Genomic DNA, 19,315 nt, shown 5'->3' with positions numbered 1-19,315 from the left:
TATTCAGGATTAGGAGTTTTCATCTTCTGCTATAATTGAAACCCCTTTGAGAAAGCAATTCTGGTACTACTGACTTAATGTTTGAGAAGTTGAGGCCAGTCTATGCTGTTGTGTTCTTTAAAATGGAGTGTGTTTATATTTTATAAAGAAAAAGTTCTCTTATTCTTGCAATCATGTCCTCTTGTCTTACATTTCTCTTTGAGATTGCCTTAGGATACTTGATTTAAAAATCTGTAGTCTTTATAGTGTAACAAGAGAGTTCTGCATAGCCTTTTAATTTTTTTTTTGTGTGTGTATCCCAGAACCATATTGTTGTGACAGCTTAAAAAATACTTGAAGTAGTGCTATCCATATTCTTCTTTCCATGTTCCTGACTTTCCCTCTTCATATAAATTTTGGTAAATTTAGAGTCAAAGGCAGTGTCCCATGATTTAGTACCCCAGAGTGATGTGTTCTAGATTTTAGAATGTCTGCATTGAAGTATACTGCCATAAACTGTTCAGTTATAATAGGTAGTTTGGATGCTACTTTTTCTGCAACCTATGGATTAATAATCATGAGGGCTTTGAGTGTGAAATGAATGCCAAACTGATTTCATCAAGTTAAAATTCCAGAGGAGACTAGATGAAAAAAGGAAAGGACATCAGTTCCTAGTACCTAGATAGAACAAGCTTAACATAAATGTTATATGTAGAAATTGGTGAAGTAGTTAATTCTTGATCATTAATGACTTAATGTATGGCACGGTTAAGATTTACTAATTTTAAACCGCATCATTCTTTTCAAAAATGCCTTCCCAGGTATTACCTTCATGAAGGTATTGGTTTAGAGGAGCAATAGTGTGGATAATAAAGCTGTTCCATTCCCCCTCATCACATTGCTCTTGAGCCACAAAAATGCTGAGTTTACATATCAAAGAATCTGTGACAGAAGGCAGTTTCATTCCTTCATTTAAATATACGTATCATATTGTTGAATGCCTTTTTTAGCAGTGCAGACCTTGTCAAATATATTAAAGGACCATTGATTTATCCAAATTATTACCTCCTTGCCATTAACATTATATTGAACACTTACCATGTGTCAAGCGATTAATTTTTTTAAAAATTATTTATTAGTAAGGGAGGCAAGTAGTAGGGAGAGAGACAGGGAGAAAATATCAAGCAGACTTCCTTGCCCCCCCCACTCCCACACAGAGTCCTGGGGGAAGGGGGTTAGATGTGACCACCCTGAAATCACAACCTAAGCTGACATCGAGTTGGGTACTTAACCAACTGAGCCACCTAGGTGCTGCCCCCAGGCTACAAATTTCCTGTATTGATGTTCTGTCCATGCTGAATGAATGGGTTAAAGTTTCCCTTCCTGCATTTTGATGCATGCTTGTGCCTCTTCCAATTCCTATGTAGATTATTGCAACTTGACCCAGCCTGATCGCTGCATTAACACTTAGTTTCTCTCTATAGAGTAGGGGAACCCCAAGTAATAGTGACTTAAGGTAGAAGTTTAGTTTTTTTCACAGAAAAGAAGTCTGTAAGCAGGCATTGAAGTGGTGGAATGGAGGCTTCATGGAGTCATGGGGGACCCAGGCTCCTTCAGGCTGTTCCTCTTGTTTTTGTGGAGGCCGAGAAAATGAAGGCCATTCCACTTTAAGTTCAGTGTTATCACAAGTACAGCCATCCCAGGCCCCTGTGAATAAGAGCTGAACTTTACCTTACCTCAGTTACAGGAAAAAAACAGCTTACAGCTTAAAGTCCTAGAAAGCCCCATATTAGACTAAGAACAGAGCCCAAGCCAAGGGCAGGAAGCCCCTATTAGAATAAGAACAGAGCTCAATGCCCTTGAAGGCCCCATATCAGAATGTAAACAGAACTTGTGGAATTGCTCCCCCCCTTCTGGAGTTCCCCTAGACCAGTCCTTAAAACTAAGCTGAAACCCACCTCGGGGTCCAAGTCCCTGCTCCGCTGTGTCAGGTATACTTGGACCCAAGCTCAAGCTTGTAAATAAACCCTAGTGCGCTTGCATCGGTGTCAGCTCCTTGGTGGTTTCTTGGATTCGCGATCTTGGGCACAACATTTGGGGGCTCGTCCGGGATCTGAGAAACCCCCAGGACCCCATCCGGAGGGTTTCACGCATGGTGAGTGCACTCAACTCTTTCCACCTTTTGTGCGCATATTTTCTAGGAGCTCTGAACTGTACTTTTACCTGTAGGAATTCCAGTCTGTATTGGGTCGACATTGGCTTAGGTGGACGTGCTGGCAGGCTGTCGACCGGGGGTCTTGAGGAGACGTCCCTTGCCCCCACCTGGAGGACGGGGTCCTCATCTGTAAGGAGGATGGAGGTCCTCATCTGTAGGAGGACAGGAGTCCTCGTCTGTAAGGAGGACGGGGGTCCTCATCTGTAAGGAGGGCCGGCTGCCAGCCCTTCAGGTTACTTTCCGTTTTGTCTCTGTGGTCGCATTGAAATGTTGGTCTATGTTACTATGTCCTTGTTAACTGCATTTGTCTGTGTTGTTGGGCCCTTGTTAATCGTCTTTACTGTCTGTGTCTTGGTGTGGATTGGGGACATAATGGGGGAGACAGAAACCACTCCCCTGTCTCTTATGCTCTCCCACTTCTCAGATGTTAGGGAAAGAGCTCGTGTTCCGAGCATAGACATACTCAGAGAGATTACAAATTTATTGCATATCAGAATGGCCAACCTTTGACGTGGGATGGCCCTGAGAAGGAACTTTTCACCTACCTATTATCTTACAGGTTAAGGCCGTGATCTTCAGGGACAAACCGGATGGCCACCCTGACCAGGTGCCCTACATCCTGATCTGGCAGGACATGATTGAGAATCCCCCCTCCTTGGCTAAAACCATTTTTACCCCCCAAAGCAGGACCCACCCAGATTCTAGCCCTGCGGAAAGCCGAGAAGGAGACCAACTTTATGCCCCAAGCGCCCCTATATCCGGTCTTCCAGGATTCCTCCCCGGAGGACCTGATTCTCCTGCCACCCTACCGGGCACCCCCTCCCCCTTCCACCCTTCCATTGAAGACACCCGGGGCTGCAGAAGGGGCTCCACCCCTCTCTGACGAGGGAGTCCCTGTGCGCAGGGCAGCAGTGGGGACACACAGTCAGACCCACTGGACAGCCCCACCTCTGAATGCGGAGCCGGCTGACTCCACCACCCTTCCTCTCCGCACCATGGGGCCCCCCGACGAGACTGGCAAACAGCTAATGTTATATTGGCCATTCTCCACCAGTGATTTATATAATTGGAAAACCCAAAATGCAAAGTTCTCTGATAATCCGAGAGATCTAATCAGGCTTTTAGATACTGTTCTCATTACCCACCAGCCTACTTGGGATGACTGCCAATAGCTCTTGCAGGTTCTCTTCACCACCAAGGAGAGAGAACGAATTCAGGTAGAAGCCTGGAAGTCTGTCCTGGGAGAGGACAGACAGCCGACTCAAAACCCAGACCTCATAAATCATGTTCCGTCTTCCTCCACCTATTATCCCCAATTTAAAACCTGAGGTGCTTGCTGAACTTGATGATCACCAACTTCTTTTCTCCCTCCAAATGTTACAATGAACCCATGAGCAGGTGTGGCCTAAGCTGAGGGCCCTCTATGAGACTGGGCCACCCCCGGACACCCATCAATATCGGCCGGGTGACTGGGTGTACGACGTGCAGAGATACCAACACTGGACACTTCAACCTTGCTGGAAGGGACCTTACATCCTGATCCTGACCACTCCCACCGTTCTCAAGGCCGACGGGATTACTCCCTGGGTCCGCTACACCCACGTCCGACCAGCTGACCCACACGCCGTTCTCAAGGATTTTGTTCCAGAATGGAAAAGCCAAACAGACAAGGACAATCCCCTAAAGCTAAGACTCCCTAGTCTGAGGTTGTCTGTCAAAATAGAAGGGGATTAGACTTAGTCTTCTTACAACAAAGGGTGGGGGGTGGGTTATGCACTGCCTTAATGTAGGATGTTGCTTCTTCGCTGGAATGTAAATGGGAGCAAGAACAGCAACAAGGTTGGTTCGAATCCTGGTTTAATCATTCCTCCTGGCTCACTCTGAGAGCAACCTGGACCCATGATTGGGTCCTTCCTTAGGTTCCTCTGAGAGGGGGAAATGTGGAGGCCGACAAAATGAAGGCCATTCCACTTTAAGTTCAGTGTTATCACAAGTACAGCCATCCCAGGCCCCTGTGAATAAGAGCTGAACTTTACCTTACCTCAGTTACAGGAAGAAAACAGCTTACAGCTTAAAGTCCTAGAAAGCCCCATATTAGAATAAAAACAGCCCAAGCCAAAGGCAGGAAGCCCCTATTAGAATAAGAACAGAGCTCAATGCCCTTGAAGGCCCCATATCAGAATGTAAACAGAACCTGAGGAATTGCTCCCCCCCTTCTGGAGTTCCCCTAGACCAGTCCTTAAAACTAAGCTGAAACCCACCTCAGGGTCCAAGTCCCTGCTCCCCTGTGTGGGGTACACTTGGACCCAAGCTTGAGCTTATAAATAAACCCTCGTGCGCTTGCATCAGTGTCGGCTCCTTGGTGGTTTCTTGGATTCGCGATCTTGGGCACAACAGTTTGATCATCCTAGGTGGCTGCTCAAATTTTATTCAGCAGTTCCTCAATTCTTGATCCAGCTGGCAGGATGGAGGAAGAAAAGAAGTAGAGGATCGAGCACCTTCCATTTTAAGGAGACTCCCTGCAAGTAACTTATAAATAAGGTCTAATACATGTCTCTTTGGCCAGACTTAATCTAAAAACTACATTTAGCTACAAAGGTCTGGGATATATAGTTTTTCATCTGGACAGTAATGTGCGTAAAACAAAAAACAGAGAGCAAAACAAAGTAAAAGCCAAAAATGAAACAAAATGAAAAACCCCCTCAAGATTCTGTTGTTAAAGAAGAAAAAGAATATCCTGAGGCAGTTGCTGGTCTCTGCCACAGTCATTCAGTCATTCCACACAAAGGAGCATCCTAGGTTCCCTTTACCTCTTGATAAGTGATTTTTGCCAACTCTCAAACCTCTTGTCATCGCTGTTTTAACTTGTTTATGCCTACTCCTGCTTCCCTTCTCCAGAATTAGTGGGAAGAGTCCTGAAATCAGAGATGGCTCTGACGTCCTTTATTTGCTAGTTAACTCTAAATGAATTTGTAGTTGTGAAGGTGTGTACTGCCATCTTTTGTAATCCACTTCTTACAGTGGTTGTTGTAAAATTGTTCACATTGTACTGTAATTCCATATTTTCACCTTGTTTTTGTTTACATGTAAATAAATCAGCCACACTCCACCTCTGCCTGAGTTCTGTGTGTCCTACATGTGTTCATGTACCTCGATCTCAGTACCTGTTTTCGTCAATAGGATGTAAGTCTGAGTACGGCCAGAAGCTCAGCAGTGCCTGAACAGGAGTAATTTGTGCCCTATATAAAAGCCTGCTTGAATGAATGAATGAATCCCAGCCTTTCTTCCTCTTCCTTCTCTCCAAAATTTAAGATTGTTCCTATATTTAAAGAGCCTTCTCCCTACTTTGCCGCCAGTTCCCCTGCATTTCTCAGAGTTCACTTTTTATTTTTTAGGAAGAGGCATCCGCCTCCTGGTTTACTAACTCCTTGTTCTTGAGGCTCCCTCTGTGACTTTTCAGGTTTTGCTTTGAGATTGCCCCTCCTCGTTGGCCTCTTCTGGTTGTTTAGTCTCTGCGACATCTCTGCAGCAAGCTGTGTTATTGACAGCGCATTCTGGGAAGTATGCTCTTCGCCCTTGTACCTTTCTGGCTTTTCCTTCTGCATTTCCTTTGTTGATGTCCTTCAGCTCTGTAGTGGTGAGCAAAACAGTATGGTGTTGCTTTCATCCTTTGTTCTTTTGTCTCTACCCTTTCTTTGCAATATCTTAGCTTCTGGGCTGCTCTCTGACCTTGGCTATTATCTCTGTATGCGTGATTACCAAATAGACACAGATTGCTTTTACTACTCATTTCTGCATCCCTTTTAAATCCTTCCTGTATGTCACAATTTACACTTCTCTATTTAAACACTGTGTCTGAAATCTCTGTTGTTGGTCTTATGTCTTGGGTTCCTGTCATTAGGGCATTGCTTCTGCAACTGCATGGTAGTAACCCTAATGGCAAAGGATAGCAATTTCCTGTGTGGTGCTTTCCTTGTCTGGAATGCCTCTTCCTTTATTCTTTCTAACTTCTTTTTTTTCCTTTTAAGGAAAAATCAAGTTCAAAAATCTTCATTTCACAAAGATCTCTAGGGTGACACCAGGCCTTATTGACTTTCCGGGCTTTGAACTCCTGCCACACTCATCTCTGTATTACCTGCTCCTCTTCATATACTTCTCTTGTACTGTAGAATAAATCCTCTTCATTATAAATGTTTATCTCACAGATACTCTGTAATCTTATTTCTCTTTGTACTCTCAGCACCTGCAGTATAATCAGCACTTAAGAATGTGTGCTGTGGATGATGGCATCCCCTTTTCATTTCCTTATCTTGTTCCATTTCTAACACTGAGATTGCTTAAAAAATTAATTTTTCTTATCACCAAACAAACATTTCTCTTCCATAAATGAAAAGGAGTGCTTGGACTGAGCTGAATGACAGGTTTTCAACAACCTGATTGCATTTTGCTTTGCACTATTTTTAGTACATAATAAAGGGCTTGAAATGATTGTTAGAGAAGTAACTTTTCTCTGTCTTTTGAGTGTCTTCATTTTTTTTTGAGTGTCATCTAAAAACTTGGAATAAAAGAGCCATGAAAAGAGCTAGTGGGATTCTCTGCATACACAGACAAAATTTTGTATGGGGAGGAGAGAGAATGTGAATAAATGAGAATGAGTGTAAAAACACGCGTCCTCCAGGCCCTACTGGTTGGTAAGTAATGTCAGGATGATGTCGGACCAGACAGACAGAAGAGGAGTTGTGTCAAAAGAGTGGATGCCCCTCACCCCCTATAAAAAGAAGCTTCCCCACTTGTTTTTATGATAAATTGTTTTTTTTAAATCAATTCCTCAGCAATATAGCAATGTGACAGACATATTGAATAAAGTAGATGTAGTTAAATATTGGTGTCTTTTAAAATTAAGGTATGAGAAATTAGCTGTGGTTGAAATTTAGCTCTGGAGATGGAAAATCTGGATTAGTAAAATGTTTCCAGACTCAGATGAGGGTAACAGAGGCCTCTGACTCCATTCACCTACTTATTTCACTTTTTTTTTTTTTCATAGGGAAGTTGAAATACTGCCTTGTCGTTCTCAATCAGCCCCTGGACAAATGTGTTCGCCATCTTTGGAGCAAAGGTAATCTTAATTAGTGTTTGTATTTCCTTACTTTCTTTATTTAGGATAATAAAACTACTAAATATTCCAGAATCTAACTACAATACCAAAAAGTGGAGCTTGAAGTAATTTAATTATTGAATTATCAGGTGAATGAATCTGCTTTTATGCTAAGCAGTTTCTATGGGTGGTTTCCACAGCATGGACCCCCAAGGACAGAATTACAATGTAGCATCACTACTCTGTATTTCAGATCCACTATGTAGTTCATCTTGAGTACTCACTGTTTGTTGAGGTGTAAATAAAAAGCCACAATAAAAAGCATCATTCAAGCCTCACTCATCCTAGCATCCAACAATGAGATATCTGCAGGGTGACCAGATTTGCAAAATTAAAAAAAAAAAAAAAAAAAAAAGAGAGAGAGAGAGAGAGAGACTAACCATATACTAGAATCTCTAGGGATGCTGAAAAATATAAACATGCATAGTTTTGCAGAATTAATACTTCTGTGAGTTTTCCTTTAAGAAACAGGCTTTATTAACTGCCTTTTTTTTTTTTTTTTTTTTTTACATTATCCTTTTCGTTTTTATAGCATTAGCTCTAGGCTAGAAAATAGTATTAAATATCATTTGCTGTTTTGAACCTCAGCTTTTCCATGAAATCTTGAGCTTTTTTCAAAGGGGATACTTGTGTTAAGGTTAGCAATGTAAATTTTAAGCCAAATTAGATAGGCAGAAGAACATGATTCTTGATATATTGATGCATATTTCAGATGATTCTCTTATTGTAGAAATCTTTAATATTCTCAGCATCAAGGTTATGTGTCTTATAATGCAAACCTGTTCTGTCAATAGGCTCACATCTGCGGACAGAAGTAGTTGTGATACTAAGAGGGAATAGATCATTATGGATGATTTTGTATAATGAATTTTTATTGTCCTATGTGATTACCATGAAAACTCTTTATTCTAAGTTTAGCCAACTGAAAATGTCACATTGTTCTACTGAAAGTTGGAAAGTTATTTAATCAGTAACTTCACTGTCATAGAACTTCTCACTTGCTTGTAATTAGGCATTCAGGTGCCATCAGAAAGGTCTTTTTGTTGTCAGTTCAGTGCCTAGTGCTGTGTCTGGCACGTAATTGCTTAGTAATTATAACCAGTGAAAGAGTGAATTTAATATGATTCAAATTGCTAATTAATACCAAAGTAAACTGGTTAGGCACATCTTTTGTAGCTGAACTCATTATCAGGTTTTATTATATTTTTAGGAGAGTGTGTGAACAGCTGTGTTTTATCGCACATCTTAAAAATAAAATAATCATTGACAGGAACTGCTGGAAATCTTGGGTGAGGAAAACCACATGTAGGAAGTCTGATTTCAGAGGGGGGAAGGGTCCTATTTTGTCCATAGTGTGAAATAATGTAGATTTTTTTAGCTGACTGAAGTTTCTCATTGCATTAGTTTCCTGCAATGAATTTGATTCGAAAAAGTTTCATGCTGGACACACACCAACTATATTTAATTTGTGTAAGAAATGAATGCTAGGTCAGTCTGTATACATGGAAAGAACTATAGGTATCTAAGAGTAACATGGAGTGAAATGGTTAGATAAATCTCATTTCCAAAAGAACTTTTCTTTAGGTTATCTATATGTGTTTTCATATATATCTCCAGGATAATTCTTGGCTCTCTGGAACCATTAACCATTGTAAAGAGTGGAACTGTTAATAAGTACTGAGGAAAGATAGAATAGGTTTTTTGTGATTCTCACAAAGAAGCTATGATTTTTTGTTTGTAGTGTCCTGTTTTGTGTTGCTCGTCTTCTAAGTAAAAGTAAAAAAAAAAAAAAAAAAAGGTATTGGGCACCTGGGTGGCTCAGTTGGTTATATGGATTTGGCTCAGGTCCTGATCTCAGGATCTCAGGGCTGTGACATTGAGCCCTGCATCAGGATCCACACTCAGCAGGGATTCCGCTTAAGATTCTCCCTTGGTCTCCTTCTGCCCCTCCCCTTACATGTATGCATGCATGCTGTCTCTAAAATAAATAAATCTTCTTAAAAAATTGGGTATTGAGGAGGAGGTATTGACACTTGTTTTGATGAGCATTGGTGGTTGTATGAATCATGGAATTCTACTCCTGAAACTAATATTGCACTGTATGTTAACTAACTGGAATTTAAATAAAAATTTGAAAAGAGAAAACAAAAACCAAACAAAAAGAAAAAAAAATAGGGAAACTCTGAGTTTGAGTTGCTGATGTTAACAAAAGTATAGAACAGCCTTCAGAAGGGCCTGGGATGGAAGGCAGTATTGTGGCTTGGGATTTGAGCAAGGGCCAGAGGCAGCGTGCCTGCTCCTCTTTGTCCCGAATATGGGACATTTTCTGTAACTCTCTGTAACAAATCTAAAGATTTGTGAAGAGCAGAAATCATGGGGTGAAACCCAGGCTATTCTATCAAAACACAGACAAATTCGAAGTCTGTTACACATGTGTAAGTCTTTTATATAAAATCGATGATTTATCTTACCTGAAGACTTCTGGAAAGTAGGTATTTCCTGAGATTTCTTTAAGGGGAAAGACTATTTTGAAGATTTATTACTTTTGCAATGTTTACTTGATGTATTATGCAATTATTTTAAATGACTCGAGAAGGGATTCAAGGGAGATTAAAAGTAGAGAAGATTATAAATGTATTTTTTCTTTAATACCTCATGAAGTTTCAGTGATTTTTCTTGGTTATAGGTCTTGGTCAGTTTTAATCCCTGCCTGTCCCAGCAGTTTGTGTACTCAATTTAATCTGGAGATATAAAACAAATATGTAGGTAGGTAGAGGAAAAGGCAGATAGGACAGTAGCCAGTATCTAATTTTTCTGTAACTACCAGAGGTTATTGGCATTTGTGAAAAGATACTGCTCTCAGATTTCTTAACTTTTTTTTTTTTGAGTCTTTCTCTTCCAGTAAATGTCTTTGTCACCCTGAAATATGTGATAAGTAGAGAAAAATCAGAATGTTTGTATTTGAAGGATTCTACTTATATCTTGTGCAGATCAGTTATTCTCTCCTTGGGGTCACTATGCTTACCAGGACCTTCAAAGGTAATAGGAGAACTCTGAATTACATAAAATTAAAAAAAACAAAAACTAATAAAAAATCTGACATTCACTTACCTGGGATGAGGTTTTAGATGGACCATATATCAGGTTTCTAGGCATTTGACTTCTTAACATATATCATTTTTAATGTGAGTTCATGGCTTTTCTGTCTTTTCCATTTGATCCATAGAACATGGTGGCCATGGGAATTAGATTATGAATAGATTATCAGATTACACTGATGCCAGGTACTTATCTACAGTGTAACACTCTTTTCCTTTAAAAGCAGTTGGTTTTTATCACTTGATTTCTCTTTTTTAAGTTCTCTGGTAACCTTCAGATCATGCCAGGGTATGAGCACTGTATCTGGTTCATTTCCAAGGAGGCTTTAAAAAGTTGAAAACATTTTGACAAATCAGGCAGATCTTTGAGGTTAAAAGGAGGATGCCCACGAAGCATACATGAATGGAAATAGAAACAACGCCTTTGATTTTATAGCATCAGTGTTTTCCCTTCTGGTTCATTTGTAATTGATGCTTGCTGAGGACATTCTAGGTCAGGCCTTGCATCCAAAGCTGGGATGTAACGGTGGGCTCTCAGGTGGCTACAGTTGAATTAGGGGAGCATAGACTAACTATGCTTCATGAGGTGTTTCCTCATGAAGGCAGGTCAGATGCTCTGAGAGTCACAAGTCCTTAGAATAAGCTCGCTCATCTTTGTTTCTTAAGTACCTGAAATTATCATAGTATTTGATTGACTGTACTTTGGTCATGTTTGTATGCCTTATGCTTTCTTTTTTGAAATAAAAACACCTTATATAAATCAGTTTTTAATAGAATTCTGACTTGCTTTACTAGTTAAACTGATCTCGTGCTAGTAATTGCCATCAGTTTTAAAAATTTTTAAAAGATTTTATTTATTCATGAGAGACACTGGGAGAGAGGCAGAGACACAGGCAGAGGGAGAAGCAGGCTCCCCATGGGGAGCCCAGTGTGGGACTGGATCCCAGGAGGCCTGGATCATGACCTGAGCCACAGGCAGATGCTCAACCACTGAGCCACCCAAGCTTTCCAGTTTTAAGTTTTAAATGATGTAGAAGTCTGCTGTAAAGAACCTTGCTTTGACAGTTTTGTTGTATTACTCCTTTCCTTTATAAACTGTGTATGCTAGGAATTGGTAACCTCCTTTTAACTGGTTATTTGAAGTTGAGCTCACCCAAGGTTAGAAAATCTGTATTATATAAGGTGGTTTTTTTTTTTTTTTCTTCTATTCCCATTTTTCTATTCAGTGGGATCTCTACCTCATTTCCAGTGGGATTATTCTCAAAATAAGAGAAATTGAATACGTGCTATTTTTAGGTGTAGATTGATTGGTTTGCTTTAACATATGTGGTATCAATCACTTGTTTTAATCTTACTACATCTATTAGTATACTTTATCCCTATTAGAGGGATTTCCATGGAAACATGTTTTTTGATAATTACCTTAAAATTTTAAAATTACCGGCCCCTGGATGCCGCCGAGTAAGCATCGTTAAAGTCTCCCTTCCCACTGCCGTCACGTCTAAGTTAGTCTCCCAAAGAGCCTGAGCAGCTGTGGAAGCTCTTCATTGGAGGTTTGAGCTTCGAAACAACCGAAGAGAGTCTGAGGAGCCATTTTGAGCAATGGGGGACGTTTACGGACTGTGTGGTAATGAGAGACCCCAACACCAAGCGCTCCAGAGGCCTTGGGTTCCTCATGTACGCCACTGTGGAGGAGGTGGACGCAGCCATGAACGCTCGGCCACACACAAGGTGGACGGGAGAGTCGTGGAACCAAAGAGGGCTGTCTCCCGAGAAGATTCTCAAAGACCCGGTGCCCACTTAACTGTGAAAAAGATTTTTGTCGGTGGCATTAAAGAAGACACTGAAGAACATCATCTAAGAGATTATTTTGAACAGTATGGGAAAATTGAAGTGATTGAGATCATGACTGACCGAGGCAGTGGCAAAAAAGGTTTTGCTTTTGTGACCTTTGACGACCACGACTCTGTAGACAAGATTGTCATTCAAAAATACCATCCTGTGAATGGCCACAGCTGTGAAGTAAGGAAAGCCCTATCGAAGCAAGAGATGGCTAGTGCTTCGTCCACCCAAAGAGACTTAAGTGGTTCTGGAAACTTTGGTGGTGGTCGTGGAGGTGGTTTTGGTGGGAATGACAACTTTGGTGGTGGTCGTAGAAGAAACTTCAGTGGTGGAGGTGGCTTCGGTGGCAGTCAAGGTGGTGGTGGATACGGTGGCAGTGGGGATGGCTATAACGGATTTGGTAATGATGGAAGCAACTTTGGAGGTGGCGGAAGCTATAACGATTTTGGCAATTACAATAATCCTCAAATTTTGGACCTATGAAAGGAGAAAATTTTGGAGGCAGAAGCTCTGGCCCCTATGGTGGTGGAGGCCAATACTTTGTCAAACCACTAAACCAAGGTGGCTATGGCCGTTCGGTCAGCAGCAGCAGCTATGGCAGTGGCAGAAGGTTTTAATTACTGCCAGGAAACAAAGCTTAGCAGGAGGGGAGAGCCAGAGAAGTGACAGGGAAGCCACAGGTTACAACAGATTTGTGAACTCAGCCAAGCACAGTGGTGGCAGGGCCTAGCTGCTACAAAGAAGGCATGTTTTAGACAATACTCATGTGTATGGGCAAAAAACTCGAGGACTGTATTTGTGACTAATTGTATAACAGGTTATTTTAGTTTCTGTTCTGTGGAAAGTGTAAAGCATTCCAACAAAGGGTTTTAATGTAGATTTTTTTTTTTTTTTGCACCCATGCTGTTGATTGCTAAATGTCTGATCATGACACTGAATAAATGTGTCTTTAAAAAAAAATTTTTTTTTTAATTACCTTAATGCTTCTATTATAGCTGTCTCTGGAAGGGCTAGTCCTGGTCCTTTTTTTTTTTTTTTTTTTTTAAGAGTCAGTTTCTACATACTGTGTTTTGTTTTCTCTCAGGCCTCCTATCTCACAGCTATTTCTTTGTGCTTGTTTATTTTTTTTTTCTTTGTGCTTGTTTAATGATTGATTAAAAAAAGTGGACATTTGTTCCTTTTTTGTACATAGCCTAGATTATTATTTATTCATTTTGCAAACATCCTCTCATCCTTTAAAGTCCAGCACCAGTGCTGCCTCTGGTGAAGGAAGGTTCCCTTACCTTACCTAGGTAGAGTGATCATTTTCTTAGCATTCATATTGTTTTTCTATTACTTATAAATGTCACCTTATCCATCCTTGAGGAAAAGCACCTTGAAAATGGATACAAAATGCTTTGCCTGAGGGTGTTTTCTCTTCTCTTCTGTGAGACTAGCCTGGGAGGGTAGTGATTGTAGGTCATGTTGGCAATTTCTGGAGGCCATTGTTGATCTTTAATGCTTTTGAGATCCTGGAAATCCTCCTGCCCTGCTGGGAGCCCAAGAGCAGGTACATGCACAGGGGATATCTGTTGCTCTCTCTTCTGATTCTTCGGTCCTCAGCCTTGGTTTTAAATGATGTAGAAGTCGGCTTCTGCTAAACTTGAACTCTGTCACTCATTTCTTTCCCCCTCTGCTCTCTGACTCCCAGATGCTTATTTTGTATTTCCTTGTACAACTAGTTAGAACTGAAGTTTTCATTAATCTCTTGTTCTTTCCACATAGCTCATGTGCAAATGTATCACCTTTTGCCTCTATGATTTTATGCCTTTGATGGTTGAGGTGCTAACAAATGTGTCATTGGAGTATATCCTCTTTATTCATTAAATTATTATGGTAAAGTACATCTTCTGTTCTATACAAGAGTAGAAAATTATGCAGTTCAGCAGTACTCCTATCTTTTGACATTAGTGTCTAAAGAGATTTATCATATATTCTTATTATAATACTCTTAAAGCTTTAAAATAATTTTATGAAAACCGTAGATTAACTTTATTTTTGTGATATATAAATGATTTCTTCTTTAAATTTCCATCTTTAATTATAGAAATATGTGTGCATTATAAAAATTTAAAACATCATGGTTTGTAATGAAAAAAAATCAGTTCCTAGTAACTATTTACTATTCTCCTTATTGTTTCATGCTTAGATTTTTGCCTTTTTAACTATTTCCTATGAAACGATTTTCATATGTATTTTTCAGTGTCAGGGTAATAGATGAAACCAAATAAGAAAATGCCCCTAAAATGATGAGTGCCAGGCCATATGATTCTGTATGCTTCATGGCAGGTAGTGTAGACATTTTAACTGCCTGTTGGACTTCATTGTTTATGCCACTAAGGCCTGTGTCCTAATTAGTAGATCAGCTTTGTTTTGTTTTGTTTTTAGATTTATTTATTTGAGAAAGAGAGCATGTGCACACAGAGAAGTGGGGCAGAGGGAGAGAGAGTCTTTAAGCAGACTCTGTGCTCAGCATGGAGCCCAATGCTGGACTCTATTTCAGGACCCTGATATCACAGCCTGAGCCGAAGCTAAGAGTTGCATGCTTAACTGACTGTGCCACTTAGGTGCCCCTAGTATGTCATTTTTAGATGTGACCAGAAAATGGCTTCCAGGTTAGCAAAGCTACTTATGTTTTATATATAATATGCATATAAAAACTACTGACATTTACTCCATGTTTAATATTTACTTGTATCTGTGTGCACACGTAAGCTTTCTTTTGCCTGATGTTAAGCCTCACTGGAGTGATCCTGATGTGTGGTTAATGAGAGCTGTATGAGCATGTTGTTGATAGTTACCCTTGCTCAGGAGACTGAGCTGCAGCCTATGTAGTGTGGTATCCTTGGTGAAACAAAGTACAAGGAAAAAAGTCCCAAAGAATTCTAGTTCTATGCTAACTAGATGGGGTAAAGCCTGGAACACATCAGTAGAACATCCCCTCTGGATAACTCTCCAGGGGCAAATGCAACATACTGCATTTCTTTTCTTTCTATTCTTTAGATCAAGGTACTCGGGAGTTAGGAGGCCTTCCCTGAAATGCAGATTTGCCATGTTTATCAGCAATTCCCAGCAGTCTGTAATGAGAAATAAAGGTTTCTCTTTGGTGGTTTTTCTCTATTTCAGTTCAGAATACAGCTAATCCATTTAGTGTGAAAGACTTCTGAAAGAACATGCTGGAGAAGCCACCAGAGAAACATGGTGGAGTTGACATTTTCTACCCCATTGTATCATGTGTTGTGCCCTTCAGAATCTAGAAGCATTTATTTTTACCCAGATCCTACTTTAAACCCTATATACTGTTGTGTGGTAGATAAATATTAGTGTCTCTGTGTGTATTAAGTGTTTGTCCTCCTTTGCTTAGTGGCTTCTCCCTTGTAAGAGGGTGTTTCAAGGCCAGCTACATCTGGAAGTTTATTTAATCGAGTATAGAGGAGTTGAACATTTCCATTGGTTAGTATTTGTATATAATTATAGATTAAAAACTAACTTGAACTCTTCTGTAGTATTAGTCTTTGGGGGAAGCTGAGCCTCTCTGAGCTTTTAGTTTTACAAGAATAGCTGCTTGGAATCTTTGGGAAGAAGCTGCCACTGGGAGGCAAAACGATAGTGAGAGGGTCTAACCAACGGGTTCTTTACCACCTCACTGGAAGACCCATTTAGCTGAGAGAAAATCTGGTCCACATTCTTTCCATGTCTAGCTGGTGATATTTAGCCAACCTGAATGGGGCACCAGAGGAGAAGACCTTAGGGCAAAACATTTGTTTAAGCTACTACAAGAGGAAATATTCTATTTTTTGAACACATTCAGTAGAACTGAACAGTGTGAATCATTTAATGGCAGATTCTTGACGGAAATAGTGACACCTTCTAGTAAGGCTTCATTGTGATCTAAATAGTTAATTATGAGTTTAACTTTTAGGTATAAGCTGGTTATGACTACCTGGATAGGTAAAATAGCATGTACATTTTCGTTCCTTGAGTATATTGGGGCAAAGGCCTAGCAGAATGTTCTCTGGGAAAATGCTAGGCTTTAGGTTTTCAGATTTTAGTTAGGATGATCTGGGAGGCATCTGTTCTAGTAATGAGTAGCTTAGTCATTAGACTTAAGAATCCTGTAATAGTTAAGCTTATCACAGTTTATTGAACTACCAAATTGATACCATTTGTGTCATTTTCTGTGCTTAGTGTTTCGCAGAACTTATGCTTTGAGCACATTTAAGTGAACATTGAGCCAAAGATCCAATGAGCAATTTGCATACTTCGTTCAGGTCCATTAAGTAAAACAGTTATGTACAAGCTGTGGTCCCTGTAAATAAGGCTGGCAGAAAAGATCTGTCCCAGTCATACAGAAACATTTGGGAGACTACAAAAAGATTATTTGATATAGAAGACATTTCAGTATATTAGTGGCATAGCACAAAATCCGTTTTGTTTGATATGAGACCGGAGACCTAATTTTACCACTCCTATCTCCAAGATGATGGTCCATTTCTATTGAAAGAGATCTTTTATCATTCTGGGTATTATAATACAAATATTATCAGATACTAAAGACCTCCGTTATTTTCATTCCCAAGATTCCCTCCTAAGCTTTGTGTTATTCTAGTAACCATAATAACATAATTTGTAACACAGTTTCAGTACTTGATATTTGAAATACATCTGGGGGGTGCACCTGGGTGGCTCAGTTAAGTGTCCAACTCATGATTTTGTTTTTTTGTTTTTTTTTAGAAAGCATTTCTTTTTTTCTTTCTTTTTTTTTTTTTTTTTTAATGATAGTCACAGAGAGAGAGAGAGAGAGAGAGAGAGGCAGAGACACAGGCAGAGGGAGAAGCAGGCTCCATGCACCGGGAGCCCGACATGGGATTCGATCCCGGGTCTCCAGGATCGCGCCCTGGGCCAAAGGCAGGCGCTAAACCGCTGAGCCACCCAGGGATCCCTCAACTCATGATTTTGGCTCAGGTCATGATCTCATGGGTTGTGAGATGGAGCTGCGTGTCGGGGCTCTATACTCAGTAGGAGTTGGCTTGAGATTCTCTCCCTCTACCCCTCCCGACACTCATGTTCTCTTTCTCTCTCTCTAAAATAGATCTTTAAAAAAAATATTTGAAATACATTCATAAATCTGCTGTACTTCCTAATTCATGGTACTTTATGTAAACTGCTGCACTTGGTATTCTAAAGAAAGGTCATTTTTAAAGACCAACCTTCATAGCATTACATTTTCTAATATGTTTACTAAAAGGCAAAAAACTCTTACATTACTTTGTTTTTTAATCCGTATTTTTTTTTGAGCATGGTCTGTGTCAAGTGATGTGCAAAAACTGGGATACCAGTGAGAAAGACACAGACCTTTTTCTTAAAGTACTTATAATCTAGTGTCTGATGTACCCATTCCCAACGTACATGTCAGAATTGTCACCGTAAAGTGTATTACTGTTAGGGACTGATTTGTTTTCCCCCAAATCATCTGTAGAGTCCCCAGTGTGATGATATTTGGAGATAGTCGAGGCACCTGGGTGGCTCAGTGACTGAGCATCTGCCTTTGGCTCAGGTCGTGATTCTGGGATCGAGTCCTGCATCAGGCTCCCTGCAGGGAGCCTGCTTCTCCCTCTGCCTGTGTCTCTGCCTCTCTCTCTCTGTCTCTCATGAATAAATAAGAAAATCTTTATCTTTTTGTATTTTTCTTTATTGGAGTTCCATTTGCCAACATATGGTATATATTTAAAGACGTAGTTAAGATTACATGAGGCTTTAGGTGGAGTCTTAATGCAATAGGAATGCTGTCCTTACAAGAAGACGACACACCAGGGATGGTGCTCTGAGAAAAGGCTATGTGAGGATGCAGTGAGAAAAGGTGCTCATCTGCAGCCATGGACAGAAGCCTCAAGAGAAACCAACTCTGCTCACGCCTTGACCTTAGACCTCTAGTCTCCAGAACTGTGAGAAAATAAATTTCTGTGGTTTAAGTTACCCAGTCTGTGGTATTTTGCTATCGAATCCCTAGCAAACTAATGCAATTATATACAAGGCTTCTTGGCAAGTGGATAATTGTTCAATTTTCTCGTCTCTAGAAATAGCATTGATCTCAAAGTTCTTGTATTTATAAGCCTGGTGCCAGGGATTCTTATAGGCAGTCTAGATCTTACTGTAGTATGTTGTAGTTTCAATCCATTACTGGTAGGCATTGAACCTCCCCTGGATTCAATGCTAAATAGCCTCAGACTGAAACTGATACTCCTTGTCTACAGAGGATATTTTAGTAACTTCAGAAAAACAATGAAAGTATCGTATATGTTAGGTATTAATTCGATGGATATAAATGGATTTGGAAAATAAATTCTGTACATCTTAAATATGGAAAAAGTATAAATCAAATAGAGTGAAACAAATTTTTTTTTGAGTGAAATAAATTTAAATAACTCAATTACCGGTGATTATTTTGGGCATTAATTTATTACCTTGTATGTATGCATTTGCTTTTCTTGTAAAACCTCAATTAGAAAGTTTCTTTGCATTACTTTGGGACCATTATACCTTCAGTCTGGATATTTTTGTAGGTCATTTGACCTCAAGGCCAACTTAAAATGGATTTTTTTCCTTCCTCCTTTATAGGATGTGGTATTTATGAGATGTGGCTTGTTTGCAGTATGGTAGCCAGCTCTTTTGCATAAAATATATTCATTGAGTAGTACATAATGGATTGCAAATCCCACCATGGGACTTGGTGAGAATGTTGATACTAAATAAAATCATCTAAGGATAGAAGGATGTTTTAGATGAGGGGGACAGTAGTTTTTAAGAAAAAACTTAAGTATGTTTATAAAGAAAAGTTGTTCATGAGCATACTTTAGTTTGTTTTTATAGTTTTGTGCTTCTTACTTGGTAACAGACACGTAGGTTTTTTTTTTTTTTTTAAGATTATATTTTTAAGTCCTCTCCACTGGTGCAGGGCCCGAACTCGCAACCCCATGATCAAGAGTT

The 19,315-nt window shown here is 39.9% G+C and overlaps 1 protein-coding gene across 9 annotated transcripts in view; it reads left to right on the top strand.

Moving 5' to 3' along the window:
* Positions 1–19,315, top strand: part of TPK1 (thiamin pyrophosphokinase 1) — a 325,666-nt gene that overhangs the window by 54,866 nt on the left and 251,485 nt on the right. For all 9 annotated transcript variants that reach the window (XM_072777563.1, XM_072777569.1, XM_072777564.1 and 6 more), the window contains one exon: positions 7,239–7,310. In XM_072777563.1, coding sequence (XP_072633664.1) covers positions 7,239–7,310 — 72 coding nt within the window. The remainder of the gene's footprint in view (positions 1–7,238; positions 7,311–19,315) is intronic.

This window comes from Canis lupus, chromosome 15 (genome assembly GCF_048164855.1).
Source record: "Canis lupus baileyi chromosome 15, mCanLup2.hap1, whole genome shotgun sequence".
Classification (NCBI taxonomy): Eukaryota; Metazoa; Chordata; class Mammalia; order Carnivora; family Canidae; genus Canis; species Canis lupus.
The sequence above is the reverse complement of the archived record's forward strand: the minus strand, read 5'-3'. Positions and strand labels throughout refer to the sequence as shown.